The 16,317-nt window shown below is 57.1% G+C and overlaps 1 protein-coding gene across 1 annotated transcript; it reads left to right on the plus strand.

Moving 5' to 3' along the window:
• The first annotated feature begins 6,119 nt into the window (after window positions 1-6,119).
• Window positions 6,120-9,857, plus strand: CRYAA (crystallin alpha A). The gene is made up of 3 exons (XM_014832013.3): window positions 6,120-6,444; window positions 7,799-7,921; window positions 9,040-9,857. Exons 1-3 carry the CDS (start codon window positions 6,256-6,258, stop codon window positions 9,247-9,249), a joined length of 522 nt encoding a protein of 173 aa, XP_014687499.1. The 5' UTR covers window positions 6,120-6,255; the 3' UTR covers window positions 9,250-9,857.
• The last annotated feature ends 6,460 nt before the right edge of the window (window positions 9,858-16,317 follow it).

Raw genomic sequence — 16,317 nt, forward strand, 5'->3', positions numbered from 1 at the left:
AGCTGCAGTGTCCACAGTCTGTCCGTGCAGCCTCTGGGCCTGGGTGGCAGGGCAGAGGGAGCTTGGGGTGTGTGTGCGGAGGGTCAACCATCTGCATGGGGCCGCGCGGGAGCCTGGCTCTCACTGCCTCGCCGAGCCCCAGGCCGTGCAGGCTCCTGGGGATACCTCACTGTCACTTCCCGGTCTCTCATTTGCAGGAGGCAGCTGTCTCTGCAGGCCCCTCCCCACCCCACGCCAGCGTCACCCCCCTTCAGGCCCAGGTGGCCTCATCGGTTGGGCAGGGGCCCCTCTCAGGGCCAGTCATGCTCCCTCCAGAGTCTTGGTTTGGGGCATGGGTGGAGGGTGACAGCGACTCTCCAGGAAGCCCAGGGTTGGGGAGCTGTGTGCAGGGTGGGGTGGTGGGAGCAAGAGACGGTGAGTGAAGGTCGCCCACATGCCATCTTCACACAGATCCCGGGGAAGGAAAGCCAGTCTCAGAGGCACCAAGTGGCGCCTGGGGCCAACCAGTGAGTGAGCACTTGTTCTCACTTGGGCCCTGCGCAGGGACGGCCTTCTGCCCCCGCCCTTCTCCTCCCCGCCCACCTTGGGCCTGGTCTCCCCATGCTCCCTGCACTCCCCCAGGTGGGAGCTCCAGGGCACTTCCTGACCTTGCCCTGCACAGACCTGGCCCAGAAGTCAGAGACACACACCTGGGCATTTCTTCCCTCCCTCGGCTATCCTGGGGGTGGCCTTGGGGTCAGCACAGTGGCCTGAGGTGTCATGACTGGGCCAGGTGGGAACAGACCCCTCTGTGAGGGTCTCCAGGACAGGCAGGAGGGATGGACACACAGCCAGAAACACAGCCTGTCCTGGTCAAGGCCCAGTGTCTGGGCATGCCCAGGGCAGTCAGACTTACCGCTCAGCCAGAGGGCACTGATCTGAGACAGGGGCATCTTTGTCACAGAGAGGACCAGTGGCCGTGCCTGACGCCTGGCACCCAGGACCCCAGCCTCTGGGGGCATCCTCAGCCAGGCCCGCCCCTCATCATCTGATGAGTATGCTTTTGGAATTTTGTCCCTTCATCTTCTTTCAAGTACCCCTTTTGGTTGGCTCCCAAGACCCCGATAAACAAAACGGGGAAGACCCCTCATCTCTGAGACAGCCTTTAATAAATACTCGGGATTTGGTTAGATTATGGGTATTTTCCCCCCACTTTTAGATTTATTTGATTTGTTCAAATTCCGAACAATGGCAATGTATCACTTTTATAATAAAAATGTTATTTAAAAGAAAATAAAATTCACAGGGTCAATGGTCCCATCGGCTCTTTTAAAAACTTACTTCAAAACACCTTCTTGAAAAAGCATCTCCTTGTCAAAAAGTCAGCTTTTGCATGTGGGAATCATAAAAAAGACAATACAGAGGGTTGTGGATGCCAAGGGACATTCAGGAGCGGGGGGTCCTCAGAGTTCTAGTCAGTGCGGAGTGTTAAGGGCCCTGGGGCTGGAGCTGCAGCCCCAGGCTGCTTTACCCCACTGGGAGGCACTGGAGGGGTGGCACCTCAGTCTTCTGACATCCTGGGGTGGACTCTTGCCTCATTCATCCTCTCTTCCTGTGGGTCCCAAAGCTGCTGGTGACCAAGCAGATTGCAGCCGGAGCCTCACAGAGGCAGGGCTGAGATCCGAGCCAGGGGGCCCTGAGAGCGCTGTCCACCCCAGGCCTTGCTGGACAGCTTCTGAGTGGGGCGTGTGTGTGGCTGGCTTCTGGTCTGCCTTGGGCAACCAGGGAGTCCAATTCACCCTTGCATACCTGAGCTGCAAGAAGCTTCTGGAATGCTGACAAGCAGCCCAGAGGAACCCAAGCCAGCTGCATACCTGGTGCATTTGATGCCCAGAGCAGATCCCTTTTTGCACACTCCACCCTCCACATGGCAAAATTATTTCTAGTACAATCACGGAATAATCAAGATTTTCCTGACTTGTTCTTAAAAGCAAACAATTAACAGTAAAAAAAGAACATGCTTCAATCTTAGAGGTATTCGAATTCAGTGAAGTATTTCATGTGTGAACTAACGTTGGCACTGAGACGATGCACCTCGCAGTTTGCACTTGGTTTCACAGTTTCAAATTTTAAACACGCAATAAAAACTCCAAGAAGTCACACAGAATGAGAACAGAAATAACTCCAGCTTGCAGTCTTCACGTGGGCTATTGTTGATTTGAAATCTCCTGTTTAAGCCCAGGAATACGTCCAACCTCAAGAGCGGGGTGTGAGATGAGGCCCCGGTGAGCCAGACCGCTCCCAGACTCTGAGCCCCGCTCCAAAACACGCACAGGGCGGAGTCCGCCTCGGGGTGGGGGTGGGGGGCCAGCTGTGTGACGGGGGCTGTCTGGATGGGTTCCACCTCGCAAGTGTTTATAGAAGGATAAGAAAGAAAACTCTGCCTATCTGAAGATTACATCAATGCAGTCGCTCCGCACTGTGCGTGGATTCTGTATCTGAGAGCTTGCCTGCTGTGCCGGTCGGCTCAGGCTGCCGTAACATACCACGCGGGGTGGCTTAGACAACAGACATTCGCTCTCGCAGTCTGGAGGTGGAGGTCCGAGATCCAGGTGTCTCAGGGCTGGTCGCTCGGAGGCCTCAGTCCTTGGTGTGCAGACGCCGTGTGCTCTGTGTCCTCACACAGTCTTTTCACGGTATTTGAGGATCCCTGGTGTCTCCTTCTTGTAAGGACGCCGGTCCCATTGGTCCAGGGCTGACCCTAACAGCCTCCTTTAACCTAATGACCTTTCTAAAGACCCGTCTTCAAACGCAGTCACGTTCTGAGGTGCTGGGGGTCGGGGCTTCAACACGCGAATTTTGGGTAAGAGACAATCCAGCCCACACCACCCACTCGCTAAAATTTATTTGTGACCCCAACATCGATCCTCACGGCCCTTTCACAGTCATTCACGGACCAGAGTGGTCGAGAGGTGAAGAATTTGAGTCACTCGATGTGCTCGTTCCCAGCTGAGGAGGGACAAGGTGACCCTCCCCCTTCTTGTTCCAGCTCCCGCTGTGAACAAGGGTCCTCTGCGCAGTCTACGTAGTGCCACGTTTTTCTCATTTTTGTGCTTTTTCTCGGTGATTTCCACTGTTTAAAATGGCCCCCAGGTGCAATGCGAAAGAGCCGTCTCATGTTGCAAGAGTAACAAGGCTGTGATGTGCATGAGGAAAAAAATACGTGTCCTGGATGACCTGCGTTGAGACGTGAGCTACAGGACCGCTGGCCTGAGGTCGGTGTTGGTGAATCAACAGCATGTGTGAAACTAGGTGTCTTTAAACAGAAACATGCAACGATACACATCTATTGCTGGGCTGACAAAAATATTGTAACCAGATACTGGCAGGAACCTGATGCATGTTTCCTATGGGCGACATGGTTCAGTCGTTGCTGACTCCTTGTCCACAGCAACTTTGTAGCACGTTACTGTGAACAAGGAGAATCGGCAATAGTGTTTATGCAGCTACTGCTTAGAACTTTGACAAAAGGGGAGGCATGTTTTGCACTGACCTACTCAGAATTGACAGTGCCTGGGGATAATGAAAAGTATGCAAACTTTTAGGTGGTTTTCTCGTTTCTAAATCTCTGCAGACTGCACCCCCTCAGTGCACCGCCAACAGCTCCTTCTGCACCATCATGGCTTTGAAGTGACATCTTCAAAGTGAATTCAAGGAGGAACACAGGCACAGAGCAAAAGGGTCTTGTTTTTCCAGAATCCAGGTGGTGAGGGGTGGGGCTAGGCTGAGGCAGGGGTTCAGGCGAGGGTGAATTTGCACACATGTGTTGAAAACAGCCCATCCCCCACCGATTCCCATCCCTGCAGCCTTGGTGCTGGCTCACTCTGAAGGCCACCCCTACAGGCCCGGCCAGCTCTGCGACTGGTGCCACCACGCCCCACGGAGGTCCCTGTTCCCCATGGTCACAGCACATGGGGTTCCCAACCCTAATAAAGGCAGGCGTGTAAAGGGTTTGAGTGACTGCCTGGGCACCCCTGCACGACTGAAGGACCTTGGTGGTCCCTTGGGTGCCCTGAACCATGTGGCCCATAGGATGAGGTTGTGCCCAGCCCCAAGTTGGCACCTCAGCTCATCCCTGCCTGCAGTCCCAGCCTGTTGCAACGACTACATGGAGGGCCAGGTGTAGGGGGAGGAGAGTACGGCACTCCCCTTGGTGTCAAACGTCGGGGGACACCACAGAACGCAGTCCTCAGGATAAACCATGTCTTAATGCAATGTTTCAAAAACTTGAATGCAAAAAATCTGCGGTGAATAAAATATCAAAACTTTAAACAAAGACAGAATCAGTGCTGCTGCCCTTTCCTTCTGTCTCAAGGTCTTGTGTGGCTCTGCCTAGCCCCGACCACGCCTGGCCCTGTGGGACCCTCTCCACGGAGGCCCCAGCCAGCTTACTCCCATTCCCTATGCCCAGGAGCAGGCAGCCAGTGCTGCGTGAGGCCACCCACCGCCCTGCCCACAGCCCCACCACTGCTCTCCCACATTGAACCCCAGCCGGGCAGGCGGCTCGCGTCGAAGCCCCCTCCCCTTCCTCCACTCTGAGTGACCCGGGCAAGGAGCTTCAACTCTCCAAGCCCCAGTCTCCTGGTCTACAAAGTGGGGGGATGTTGGGACCTACATCCCCTATAGGGCGGCTGCGAGGAAACCCGCAGAGCACTGCCTGGCACAGGCCTGGGCGGGGAAGGCACCCTCTGCTCCCTGCGGTGGGATTATCTGCACCCTAATTTGGCCTTTATTTCCTGAAACTCTGGGGAATCACTCCTTGAATTTGTAAACCTGCAGGACAAAGGATGGCATTTCCAGATTTTTCAGGGCCCTTTACCACCCGGCTGGTGCTCTGCCCGGAGCAGGTGCTCAGAAACACAGGTGGAAAGATTTGATACCCAGTACTGCTAGTCAGGGAGGAGACATGGGAGGGAGGCTCTGAAATTCCCACTTTGACGCCGATTCCTTTTTAGATGTGTCAGATACGATCTTACTTAAATACCGGGGAAGTCTGCTCTTTCCTGACCAAGTCCAGGGGCTGGAGATAAATTTGCAAAGATCCCTGAGTGTTTTGAGGATGCATTCATTCCACAAACGCGAAGCAGATGTGGTTCGAAGCTGTGCTTCTGGGGCCTGGGGAGGCACAAAGGTGAGTAAGAACCTTCCCGCTGTCCGGATCATGCACTAAAGAAGCCATTCCCTAAGGGCCGTGGGAAGAGGCGCTTTCCTAGTTGTGGTGGAAGTTAGAATAATGCTCCCCAGAGGCCAAGCTACTGGAAAAGATCAGAAACCTTAAAACTGGGAGTGCCCTGACCAGTGGCAGGTCCACTCTGGAAATGCCTCCTGAGCAATAACTGCACGGGGCCACAGAGAGAGGGGCAAAAGTCGCCAGGCCTTGCCGACAACAGTGACCACGGGGACCAGCTGCAAGCCTGACAGGAGCACGTGGTTTAAGGACCGCGGTGTCGTCCACGGAGGAGAGGATGACTTTCGTGGGGACGATGCTCAGGATGAGCCACACGGAGGAGAAGCCAGGGTGCGGTTTTCCAGGTTTGGAAAGCAACCCTGCCTCCTGTGTGGGCGCACACAGACCCTGAAACAGGGCTCCCCTGGAGCCGGAGCTGCAGTGTTTTTTAGTTTCTTCTCCTACTTTCTGTCTTTCCCAAGATTTTTGCAGTGAGTGTGTGTGATTTTTGTAATCAAGAGAAAGCGATTCTGTTTTGGAAAACGATGCACCCTCACCTGTGAGATTAGGGGACCACTCGTCCAGCCTCTGTGCCTCAGTGTCCTCTTCTGTGAAACAGGGGTGCGAGTGCCCACTGGTCAGGTGGCCATGGGATCACACAGGACCGTGTATGCAGACAGCTGGCACGTAGCGCCCTCGCCCAGTAACGGGGAGATGGAAGTCTTTGCCGTTCCCCCTGGGCGAGTTGAGGGGGCAGAGCCAGCAGAGAGAAGCTGCTTGGGGATGTCTGTCCTCCCTGTGTCCAGGGCTCCCTGCCTGTCAGTGCTGCTGCCCGGGGCCGGGAGGGGCGGGGGCTGAGCCCAGCCCACGTTTCTGCTGACTGGACAGCCTCCCTCATGAGCTCACGCTTTCCAGAGAAATCCGCCTAACGCCTCTATTCTGTCGCAGGCGTATATAGGGAGGGCCGGCGTCCCAGCTCCTCACTGCGCTGCCCAGAGGCCTCTGCCCTGACTGCCCTCCAGCCCTGGTCCCTGCAGCTGACGCCCAACATGGACATCGCTATCCAGCACCCCTGGTTCAAACGCGCCCTGGGCCCCTTCTACCCCAGCCGGCTCTTCGACCAGTTTTTCGGCGAGGGCCTCTTTGAGTATGACCTGCTGCCCTTCCTGTCCTCCACCATCAGCCCCTACTACCGCCAGTCCCTCTTCCGCACCGTGCTGGACTCCGGCATCTCTGAGGTAAGCCCCAGCTGCTGCCAGAGGGAGGGCCCGGGCCAGGCTGGGCAGGGAGCGGGACCTCTGAGGGCTGGTCCCGTGCAAAGGCACCTGCATGCTCGCCCTTATCTCATCAGCTCATGGAGCTGATGGTGATGGCTGGGGAGCCACTTTCCCACCGGACACTGGTGGGAGGCGGAGTGGCCATCCCCCCAGCAGCCTGAGTCTGGCCACTGTTTTTCCCTCCCATCATGACCCGCATGTGGTCCACAATGCACTAACCACTTGCTGGAAACCCCAAGAACGACCCCGCTAAGGCAGGTTGGACGGGAGGCGCGAGCTTTGTGTTCGCAGCTGTTGGCCTTCCCTCCAGCAGGAGGCCGGGGCTGGGCGGTGCTGGCGAGGCCCCAGGGGAGGGCCTCCTATCTGAAGCCCTTCCGGCCCATCCTGCAGAGCTGCAGAGAGAGCTCCTCCCAAGTTTGCCCAGGTGCCCAAGGCCGGGCCCAAAGGGCAGGCAACCAGGCCCCCAGCCTTCCCTCCCCAAGCCGCTTGGTCCAGAGAGCCAGAGTGCTAGTTCTCACCACTGCCTGAAACACTCAGGCCTGCCCAGAGCTGAGGCAACACCAACCAACTCCATGGAGCAAAGGAGCCTAAAGGAATGTTCCGAGCGAGAGAAGTGACAGGGAGGAGCACAAAAGCACTTTGTGTGCAACGCAGCCAGCAGCCCTGGGCAGGCAGTCAGGCAGTCCCTGGGAAAGACGGCCCCGGGTTGTTTATAGAGAGACGAGGTGAAGCTGAGGGCAGCACCGTTATTCCAAGTGCTCAGTCTGACCAGCCAGCCAGCCAACCCACAACCTGCCCGCCAACCATAACCAGCCAGCCAACTAACCCATGGTCAGCCCCCAACCATTACCAGACAGCCAACCAACCCATAAACAGCCTCCCAAACATAACTACCTAGTCAACCAACCTATGACCGGCCAACCAACCATAACCAGCGAGCCAACCAACCCATAATCAGGCTCCCAACCATAACCAGCTAGTCAACCAACCTGTAACCAGCCACCCAGCTCATAATCAGCCCATCAACCCATTGCCAACCAGCCAGCCAACCCATAACCAGCCAGTCAACTCATCACCAACAGGCAGTCAACAGACACCCACTGCCTTCAACCCCAAGATTCTGGTCTGCAGTCCTGAGTCCTGGGTGGGTGCCTCTGTCTTCTGGGCATGTAGAAAGAGAGGCTAGAGTGGTGACCTGCAGTTTCTGTTCTAATCTCTGGGGACTGAGCTACCGGTCACTCCATGTGGGCCAGTCTGGCCAGCCCTGCAGAGCCGTGGCCCCCGGGAGACACTTACACGAGCGTCTGGGTTTCAGGTCCGGTCTGACCGGGACAAGTTCGTCATCTTCCTGGATGTGAAGCACTTCTCTCCCGAGGACCTCACCGTGAAGGTGCAGGAGGATTTTGTGGAGATCCACGGCAAACACAACGAGAGGCAGGTGAGTCCCGGGCGAGCGCCTGCTTCTGGAGGCCCAGGGAAGCTCTTGGGGCCCCAGATCTGGCCCCCTCCTCCTGGAGGGAGGAGCCACACCCACTTAAGCAGGGCCACCTCCCAGTGACCGGGGAGGTCACTCTGAGCCCTCCGCAGGCCCGGGCAGCAGGGCCAATGGCTAGTGGGGGCCTGAAGGGGCCGCCACTTGGGCACTGCTTGGGCTGTGGGATTAGGAAGGACCCTGCAAATGCCCAGCGCCACGGTGGCGGGCTCCGAGCCAGCGTAGGTTTTCACATAAACCTAACTTGGGACGATGAGCCGTGCCGATGGTGTGGCCAGCATTTACCAATGCTCCGAACGCTCTGTGTGTGCTGACACAGCCGCCTCTCAGTAGCCCTTCGAGACAAGCATCCCTATTATCTCAAGTTGGCAGGTGACAGAGCCAGGCTCAGGGAGGTCCCACAGCCAGGACAGGGTGGGGCGGCTTCTCAGCCGGCAGTCAGAGGCCAGAGTTTTCTTTTGGTGGCTGGAGAGGTTGTTCGTGTCGGGGGTGAAACCCCAGCTCCATGTCTGCTGCCCCTCATCCTGGGCCCCCTAGAGCTGACCCTATTGTTTTATCCAGCACAGCCCCAGGAACACCCCTCCTGATCTCGGTTCTCCGTTCTCCGACCTTCTACCTGGAGGCAGAGTTAGTTGGGTCCAGTCAGAGGCTGAGGCTGGGACTAGGGCCATGTAGGAGGAGGGGACGCTCTTTTGCTCATGCGTGGCTCCCTGACCCCATTAAATGGATCACAGTGCCTGTGAGCCTGAGTAATCTGGGCAGGTCCCAGGTAAAAGGAACACCTGCCCCAGGCGCAGAACCATTCAGAAGATTTTGGAGAGAAATTAGTCTGAAGAGCCACCTCCACGGCAGCGAGGGCCCCGGGCAGGCCTGGATCCCCCGCACAGGAATGGGGGGAGGCCTGCCCGGAGGAGCCCTTGCCGCAGCTCCAGCCTCCCCACCTCACCCTCGAGAGCACCATGGGTTTGACCCTTGTGCGGTCCAGGAGGGCCTTCTCCAAGGGGGGTTGGTGGCCGCCCGCTGCAGTGGCGTCTCTGACGGTGCCATCCCTGTCCCCTCCCCAGGACGACCATGGCTACATTTCCCGTGAGTTCCACCGTCGCTACCGCCTGCCTTCCAATGTGGACCAGACGGCGCTCTCCTGTTCCGTGTCCGCGGATGGCATGCTCACCTTCTCTGGCCCCAAGATCCCGTCCGGCATGGACGCCGGCCACAGCGAGCGAGCCATCCCCGTGTCTCGGGAGGAGAAGCCCGGCTCTGCACCCTCGTCTTAAGCTCGGCCTCAGCCTCGGCTGCCACTCGCTGCTGCCCCTGCCACCCGCCCATCCGGGAGACCCCAGAAAGTGGGGCATCTGTCTTCCTTTGCTTTCTTCTTTTTCATTTCCTTTTCCTCTTCTCTGAGGGAACGAGGGTTTGATGGAGTAGCCAGAGATCCCGGGGCCTCTGCCTGAGGTGCTTTGCCCTCAGGGTGACCTGGGTCCCAACACCAGCCAGTTGTGGAAGTGATGGCCATCCCAGTTTCTTTAGACCACAGCCCCGTCCTCCCGGGGGATGCAGGCTGGTCTTGGTTCTACTGAGGGGTCAGAAGAAGAATGCCCCCTCACTGAGCATCTCTGGACGAGCCCTGGGTCTCCAGGGCCAGCCAGGGGCATCCTGACCCTTGGCGGCGGGCGCCTGCCTTGAGGCTGCGCAGAGCACCCCGCCTACATTCCCCGGGCTCCGTGAGGTCCATCTGGCAGAGGCTCCGTGCGTGCACCTGGGTCTCGGCAGCCCGCTTCTCTCAGACCACCTTCCCTCCCACTTCCTCCGTGTAGTAATGCTCTTGGGGTATCTGGTCACCCAGGAGAATGCAGCCTGTGGCAGTCAATAAAGAGCAGGTGACAAAAGCAACTTGCTGTCTGGTGGCCGTGCTGTCTGCATCGGGGGAGTTTGGAGAACAATGGAGAAGGGGCGACACCACTCATAGTGGGGGTGCAGGGGGGCGCGCCGAGGGGAGGGAAGGACACTGGGGAGCGTCTGTCCCCGTTCCATCCCAGCCGTTGCAAAGTGACTGGGTCACTTCCTCGCTCCCAATCCTAGTGTCCCCTGACCCGGGCAGGCGCAGGAAGGAGAAGGTTTTCTTGGACTGTGAGGGATGGAGAAAGGAGGGAAAGGACGGGAGCAAGTGGGAGGCAGAAGACCGGGGCTCCCTTCTCTAGCCCTGTGTGGGAACTGGGATGCCAGCTGGGCCCCACCACCCTGACTGCTGGCCTCCCTCTGGGGGCTTCTCTCCCTGCTCCTTGGGGGCTGCAGCTGAGGAGCTGCCCCATCGCTCCGAAGGGATGAGGAGGGGTGGGCGAGCGTGGGCAGAAAGTGTCCACCTCCATCAGGCGCCACGCCCTGGGCTCCCCATGGGGGAGGTGCCCCTGCACGCTGCCTCCCCCTCTCTGGAATGTCACAGGCCCTTGGGAGCTTCTGGCCACCAGGGCTGGGCATCCCTGACCAAGAGAGGGAGGCCTTCTCACTGTAGGCCCCGACTACCCGAGCTGAGGAGGAGAACAGGCCTGGAGGCCCGCAGCCTCCACGGGGGAGCCGGCAGGCGGCTCAGCCAGGGGCCCTGCCAGCTGCACAGTGACCATGGAGAGGGCGAGGTGGGTGGGCAGATGTGGCCTCCAGGAGTGGCTGGATGGGTGCTTCTGGTGTGGTCAGGCCATGTAACGGGCTTTCTCCCGTGGAATGGAGGCCAGGGTGCTGGGGACCCTGATGGAGCTCAGCAGATGGCCCTTGGGGTGGCGCCCACACTCCTCCTGAGAGAAACTGGACACCAAGAAGGGAGGACACAGGAGAGAAGAGTTTCCGACAGTGAGTCCTGCTCCACGTGCAGTGAACAGTGTGCCGTTGTTTCAATTTAAGTGGAAAGCAGTGCACACACACACACACACACACACACACCGTGTATCTCCTTCATCACTCTGGGTTTGGCTCCCCTCTAGAGAAGGGTCCTCACTCTGCGGGAGGTCCCCAGACTCCCTCCCACCACCTCCCACAATCTCCTTCCCGCAGGAAGTCCCCCCAGCCCCTCTCCCGCCCCCGGGGCTGTCCTGCCATTTCAACCACATCAAAAGAACTGGGGGTTCTCTGTGGCTGGCGGCAAGAAGGACCCCTGCACTTTGGGGCGGGGCTGGATATCTTGGAAAATCAGAGTCCCTGAGGCTCCCTGCCCCTCCCGATCCACCTCAGACCGGCTGTCCTTAGAAGAGGAGCTCACTTTCGCACAGCCTGGTGCATCATTGCACCAGAAGTCTGGTGGCCTGGGGTCCTGTGGGGTCTGGCTGCAGCCAGAACTGAGCCTTATAGGTTAGATGCTGATGGTCTTGTGTTCACTGCAGTTCTTGCTCAGGCTTCGTAATGGACTGAGCTGTGTCCACCCTAAGTTGAAGAGCTAACCACCAGCACCTCAGAAGATGATGGTATTTGGAGATGGGTCTTTAAAGGGTGATTAAGGAAAGTGAAGGTCATTAGGGTGGGTCCTACTCCAATCTGACTGGTATCCTAATAAGAAGAGGAGATCAGGACACAGACACACACAGAGGGACGGCTGTGTGAGGACACAGGGAGAAGACGGTGTCTACACACTGTAGGGGAGGAAGACATTTCTTCTACCTTCTCTGGGTTCGTCTGGCCAGAGAATGAATTAAATTCACATGAGACAGAATAGCAAGAGAAAGTTAAACAAAGCTTTATGAGGACCATGGCCCAGGGCCTTTCTTCCCAAAGGAAGAAAGGGCACCGAAGAAGTGGAATGTACAGAGTGGTTATATCCCCCCAAACAGGATATTTCACATATGATTGAAATGTCCCTCCCACAATAGTCACAAGATTGCCCTGTCGGCACAGCGCTTGATGGACACAGCAGGTAGTGGGTCTGCTGTCTCAGTGGGCGTAGCAGGAGGCAAGTCTATTGTCTGGAGCTGGGTGGTCACAGGTGAGTGCAGCAATCAGTTCCTAGCCTAAGGAAAGGTGCTTAATCCTTAAGGGAATGCCAACGTTGGGAGGGGGAGGGAAGTCAGTTACAGGAGGTTACCAGACAAGCACAATAAACAAATGCAGATTTAAGTCCTTGCCTTCCCCATTGATTAAGAGTTTCTAGAGACAAGGTCGTCTCCCCTTCCTCCTGGTACAGAGGGAGATAGCTTTACAGATGGAGAGTTCCTTTACAATGTATATGTCTCTTACAAAGGGTAAGTAAATTCTGCTTTTCAGTTGCTTTCCTGCCTGCAAAGGAACCAGCCTCAAATAATCCTCATGCCATAGAGACATATCTTGCGGCGGCCAATTCCAGTCCCCCACAGCACCAAGGAGAGAGGCCTCAGAGGAAGCAGCCCTGAGACACCTGGATCTCAGAGTTCCAGCCTCCAGACAGTGAGAGAACAGACGTCTGTTGTCTAAGCCTCCCCGTCTGTGGCATTTGTGACAGCCACCTGAGCTGACCAAGACAGCCCTGAGGACACAGCCTTTGGCTGGCTGGGCCCTTCGGCCAGGGGTGTGCGGTGGTAGCTCACAGAACCCTGAATCCTGCTTCTTGAGGATTTGCAGGGAGCGTTGGGGCCCAGCTCAGGCAGGGGGCCGAGAGGTGGTGTCAGAGAACCTGCCCCCCCAAAACCCCCCATGGCAGGATTCCCCGAACTCCTCCGCTGCACACATCGGCTCTTCCTGCTCCTGGGGTACGATAGCCATCAGAGGCTGCTGACTGTGGCACTCCCATCCAATGTGAGTCCCACAGGCTCTTGCAGGAAGAATTTCTGAACCCAGAGGAGTATCAGCTCCCTTCCCACTCCTTTCAAGCCCCTCTCTGTCTGTCTATTGCAGGGCCTGGAGCTCTGCACCTGCGCCATTGCACAGCCTCCACTGACCTGCGTCTGTGTCTCTACCGGCCGGCACCCCCTCACCCTTGCCTTGTCCACCTCTGGTAGCATCTCTCCTTGGGAACACTCCCCAGACAGTCCTGGGCAACCGGAGCCTGGCCCTGCCCACTCTAGGACATGTGGGTGTCCCCACTTCAGAAACCATAAAGATGGGGTTGGCCAGCATCCCCAAACCTGCTGGCCCATGGGACCCCCCCCCGCCAGAGGGCTGTGCAAATACAGATTCCTGGTCCTCACCCCAGATCAACCAGATCGGAGTATGCAGGGCTGGAGTCCAGGAGTCTGTGCTCTCAGCATTTCTCCAGGTGGTGCCTACCACCAGGCAAATTTGGGAAGCTCTGGAATAACAAAGGCTGCTTCCATGGGTGGGTGGGTGAGTGAAGGGGGAAAGTTCTCCTGAAGCTGCCTTTTCTGCCTCAGTGTCTCGCTTCTAGGTCTCTAGGTGGGCCCCTCTCTTCCACCAAAAATGAGACTTGAATGTACGTACATGGAGCAAGAATGATCCATGTCCCTGTGGGGACCTGGATTTGGCCAAGATATGTCTCTTTGGCATGAGGATTATTTGAGGCTGATTGCTTTTGATAAATTGGGACAGGGAAGGAGGCTCTGAGGAGTGGAACTTGCTTGCCCTTTGTTAGGAGACATTTACATTGTAAAGGAACTCTCCATCTGTAAAGATATCTCCCTCTCTGTACCAGGAAGAAGAAAGGAGATGACCTTGTCTCTAGAAACTCTTAATCAATGGGGAAGGCAAGGACTTAAATCTGCATTTGTTTATTGTGCTTGTCTGGTAACCTCCTGTAACTGACTTCCCTCCCCCTCCCAATGTTGGCATTCCCTTAAGGATTAAGCATCTTTCCTTAGGCTAGGAACTGATTGCTGCGCTCACCTGTGACTGCCCAGCTCGAGACAACAGACTTGCCTCCTGCTATGCCCTCTGAGATAAGAGACCCACTACCTGCTGTGTCCATCAAGCGCTGTGCCGACAGGGCAATCTTGCGACTATTGTGGGAGGGACATTTCAATCATATGTGAAACACCCTGTTTGGGGGGATATAACCACTCTGTATACCTCATTTCTTCGGTGCCCTTTCTTCCTTTGGGAAGAAAGGCCCCGGGCCATGGTCCTCATAAAGCTTTGTTTAACTTTCTCTTGCTATTCTGTCTCATGTGAATTTAATTCGTTCTCCAGCCTGACGAACCCACATTAGGTAGAGGAAAAGTCTTCCTCCCTACCTCCCCATCCTGGGACCCTGTTTTCATCTTGAGCATCATCAGTATCAGCAGCAGCAGCATCATCATCAGCAGCAGCAGGGAAAGCATTAACTGATCATCTATTGTGTGTTAGCATCATGCCAGCCACACTGGCAACGCCCATGTGGACCGCCCAGCAGCCTGCAATGGGCTGCTCTGTTAGGGAGGAGATCTGGGCTTGGAAGCTGAGTCATTTTCCAAGCGTTCCCCATGGGTGAGGACCTGGCCAGGACCCACCCTGTCTGCTTGACTTAAGACAGCATTCTGAACCCCTATGGGGGTGGGTATGACAACCCGTACATCAGGAGGAACTGAGGAAGCCAGGCTGGTCCTCTTCTGATGGTGACTTGCCATGTGACCTTGGGCAGATTTGTCAGCCCCTCTGAGGATTAGATTCCCATCCTCGTCAGTTCAGGGTGGTGGACTGGACGCTCCCCGGGGGCGTCTAGCCCAGAGACGACCATCTGCAATCCCAAGTCTCAACACCAGGTGGCAGCAGAGGCCTTGCCTTGGGCTCCAGGACTCATGGGCTGGAGGCGCGAGCTTGTCTCAAAGGTCACCTTCACCGGGACAGACCGCGGGAAGCAGCCGCAACACAGCTGCAGAGGGCTGGGCTCCTGTGGGCTGGGCTGGCAATGCAGAGCTCTGGGAGACCCCACCCTGACCCTAGGGGGCCGGTGTCCAGCCCTGGAGTCTGGAACAGAGAGAGAGAGAGAAAGCCACACAGCGGTATTTCTTTACAATAAGCAGCTTTTGTTTCATTTGCTCGTTGTAAAATCATTTGCAAAAGGAGAAATCACTGCCTGGCAGGTCAGCCCCGTGCTGCCCCCCAGCCCCCGCGCCTGCTCTTCCCCGTGGCCTCTCCCAGGAAGAGCCCGAGAACATCTTCTGCCCTGCCGCCTCCCGCCAAGGCCCTGAGGCCCGTGTGGGGTGGGGCAGGGGAGGAAGCGGCCCTGGGGACGGGGAGCTTGACACAAATGGCAGGGGCCCGGGGTCAAAGGTCCCGCTGGCCAGACACTGCAAGGGACAGGCCCCCTGACAGAGCCTGGAGCAGAGGCATGAGCCGGGTCTGCCTTCCGGGGCAGAGCCTGCCACCTACACTCCCCTCTGCCTCCAGGACAGAAGTGGGGACGTAGAAAGTGGGGCAGTGCTCACGCTGGGGGCAGGGTGAGGGGTGGCCTGGCCAAACACTGCAGCCCCCGCATGGGCCCCGTCAGGCCAGCTCCCTGGCTGCCAGGAGCTCTGCTGCCACGGGGTTTCCTCCGAGATCTGGGGACTGAGTCCGCACTGGCAGGGCAGGTGGGCAGGCCCCTGGGTGTGCAGGCTGCTGTCAGGAAGACAGAACAGAATGGAAGATGTATGCACACACACACACACACACACACAGTGCAACTCACATGCACACTCAAACATAAACACACAGACACACACATGTGCACACACATATAGGCATACACACGCACACAAGGCTGCACACAAGCACTCGGGTATGCACATGTGCATAATACCCACACACACATGTGCACAACACACATGTACACATATAGACATGTTTGTGCACACACACAAGCCTGCAATGGCCGCGGGCAAGCTCCAGGCTCTGTTTCCTGACTCTCATCGCCCTGGCCTCCCTCTCTGTCGGATTTATACTTGAACTTGAAAGACACGATCACACAAAGACATTTCCTACCTGTTCTCCGCCTCGAGGGAGCCGTCTCCCTCGCGTGCGGTCAGCAGACCCTTCCACAGGGAGGGGCTTCTGGGGACACCTGACATTCTTTGCATTGCTCAAAGCACCTGATTACCTTCGATGCTCAAGATTGGCAAGAGAGAGGGTGGGGCAGCGTGCTCAAGGGCACCCCAAGGTCACCGGGAAGGAGCAGTGCGGAGCAGGGGCGGCTCGTTATTCCGCAGAGCTGTCAGCTGCCCTGATGGAGCCCATGAGCATTCTGCCTTGACTCCCACCAGGAGCAGGAAATCAATCAGAAATAATAATAACCTGGCTCAGAGGCGCAGCTTTCCAAAGCCGGAGCAGCCTCTTCAGACAGAATCCTGCTGGTAGTTAAGGGTGGGTGTGCAGATCACTATCGGGGGACATGGGGCACCATCAAGGGAGACCAATCAGACCAGGAGGACCGAGGTGGGAGACAGGACACCCCCAAATGCCATCCACACGGCTGCAAG

This window comes from Equus asinus, chromosome 18 (assembly GCF_041296235.1).
Source record: "Equus asinus isolate D_3611 breed Donkey chromosome 18, EquAss-T2T_v2, whole genome shotgun sequence".
NCBI lineage: Eukaryota > Metazoa > Chordata > Mammalia > Perissodactyla > Equidae > Equus > Equus asinus.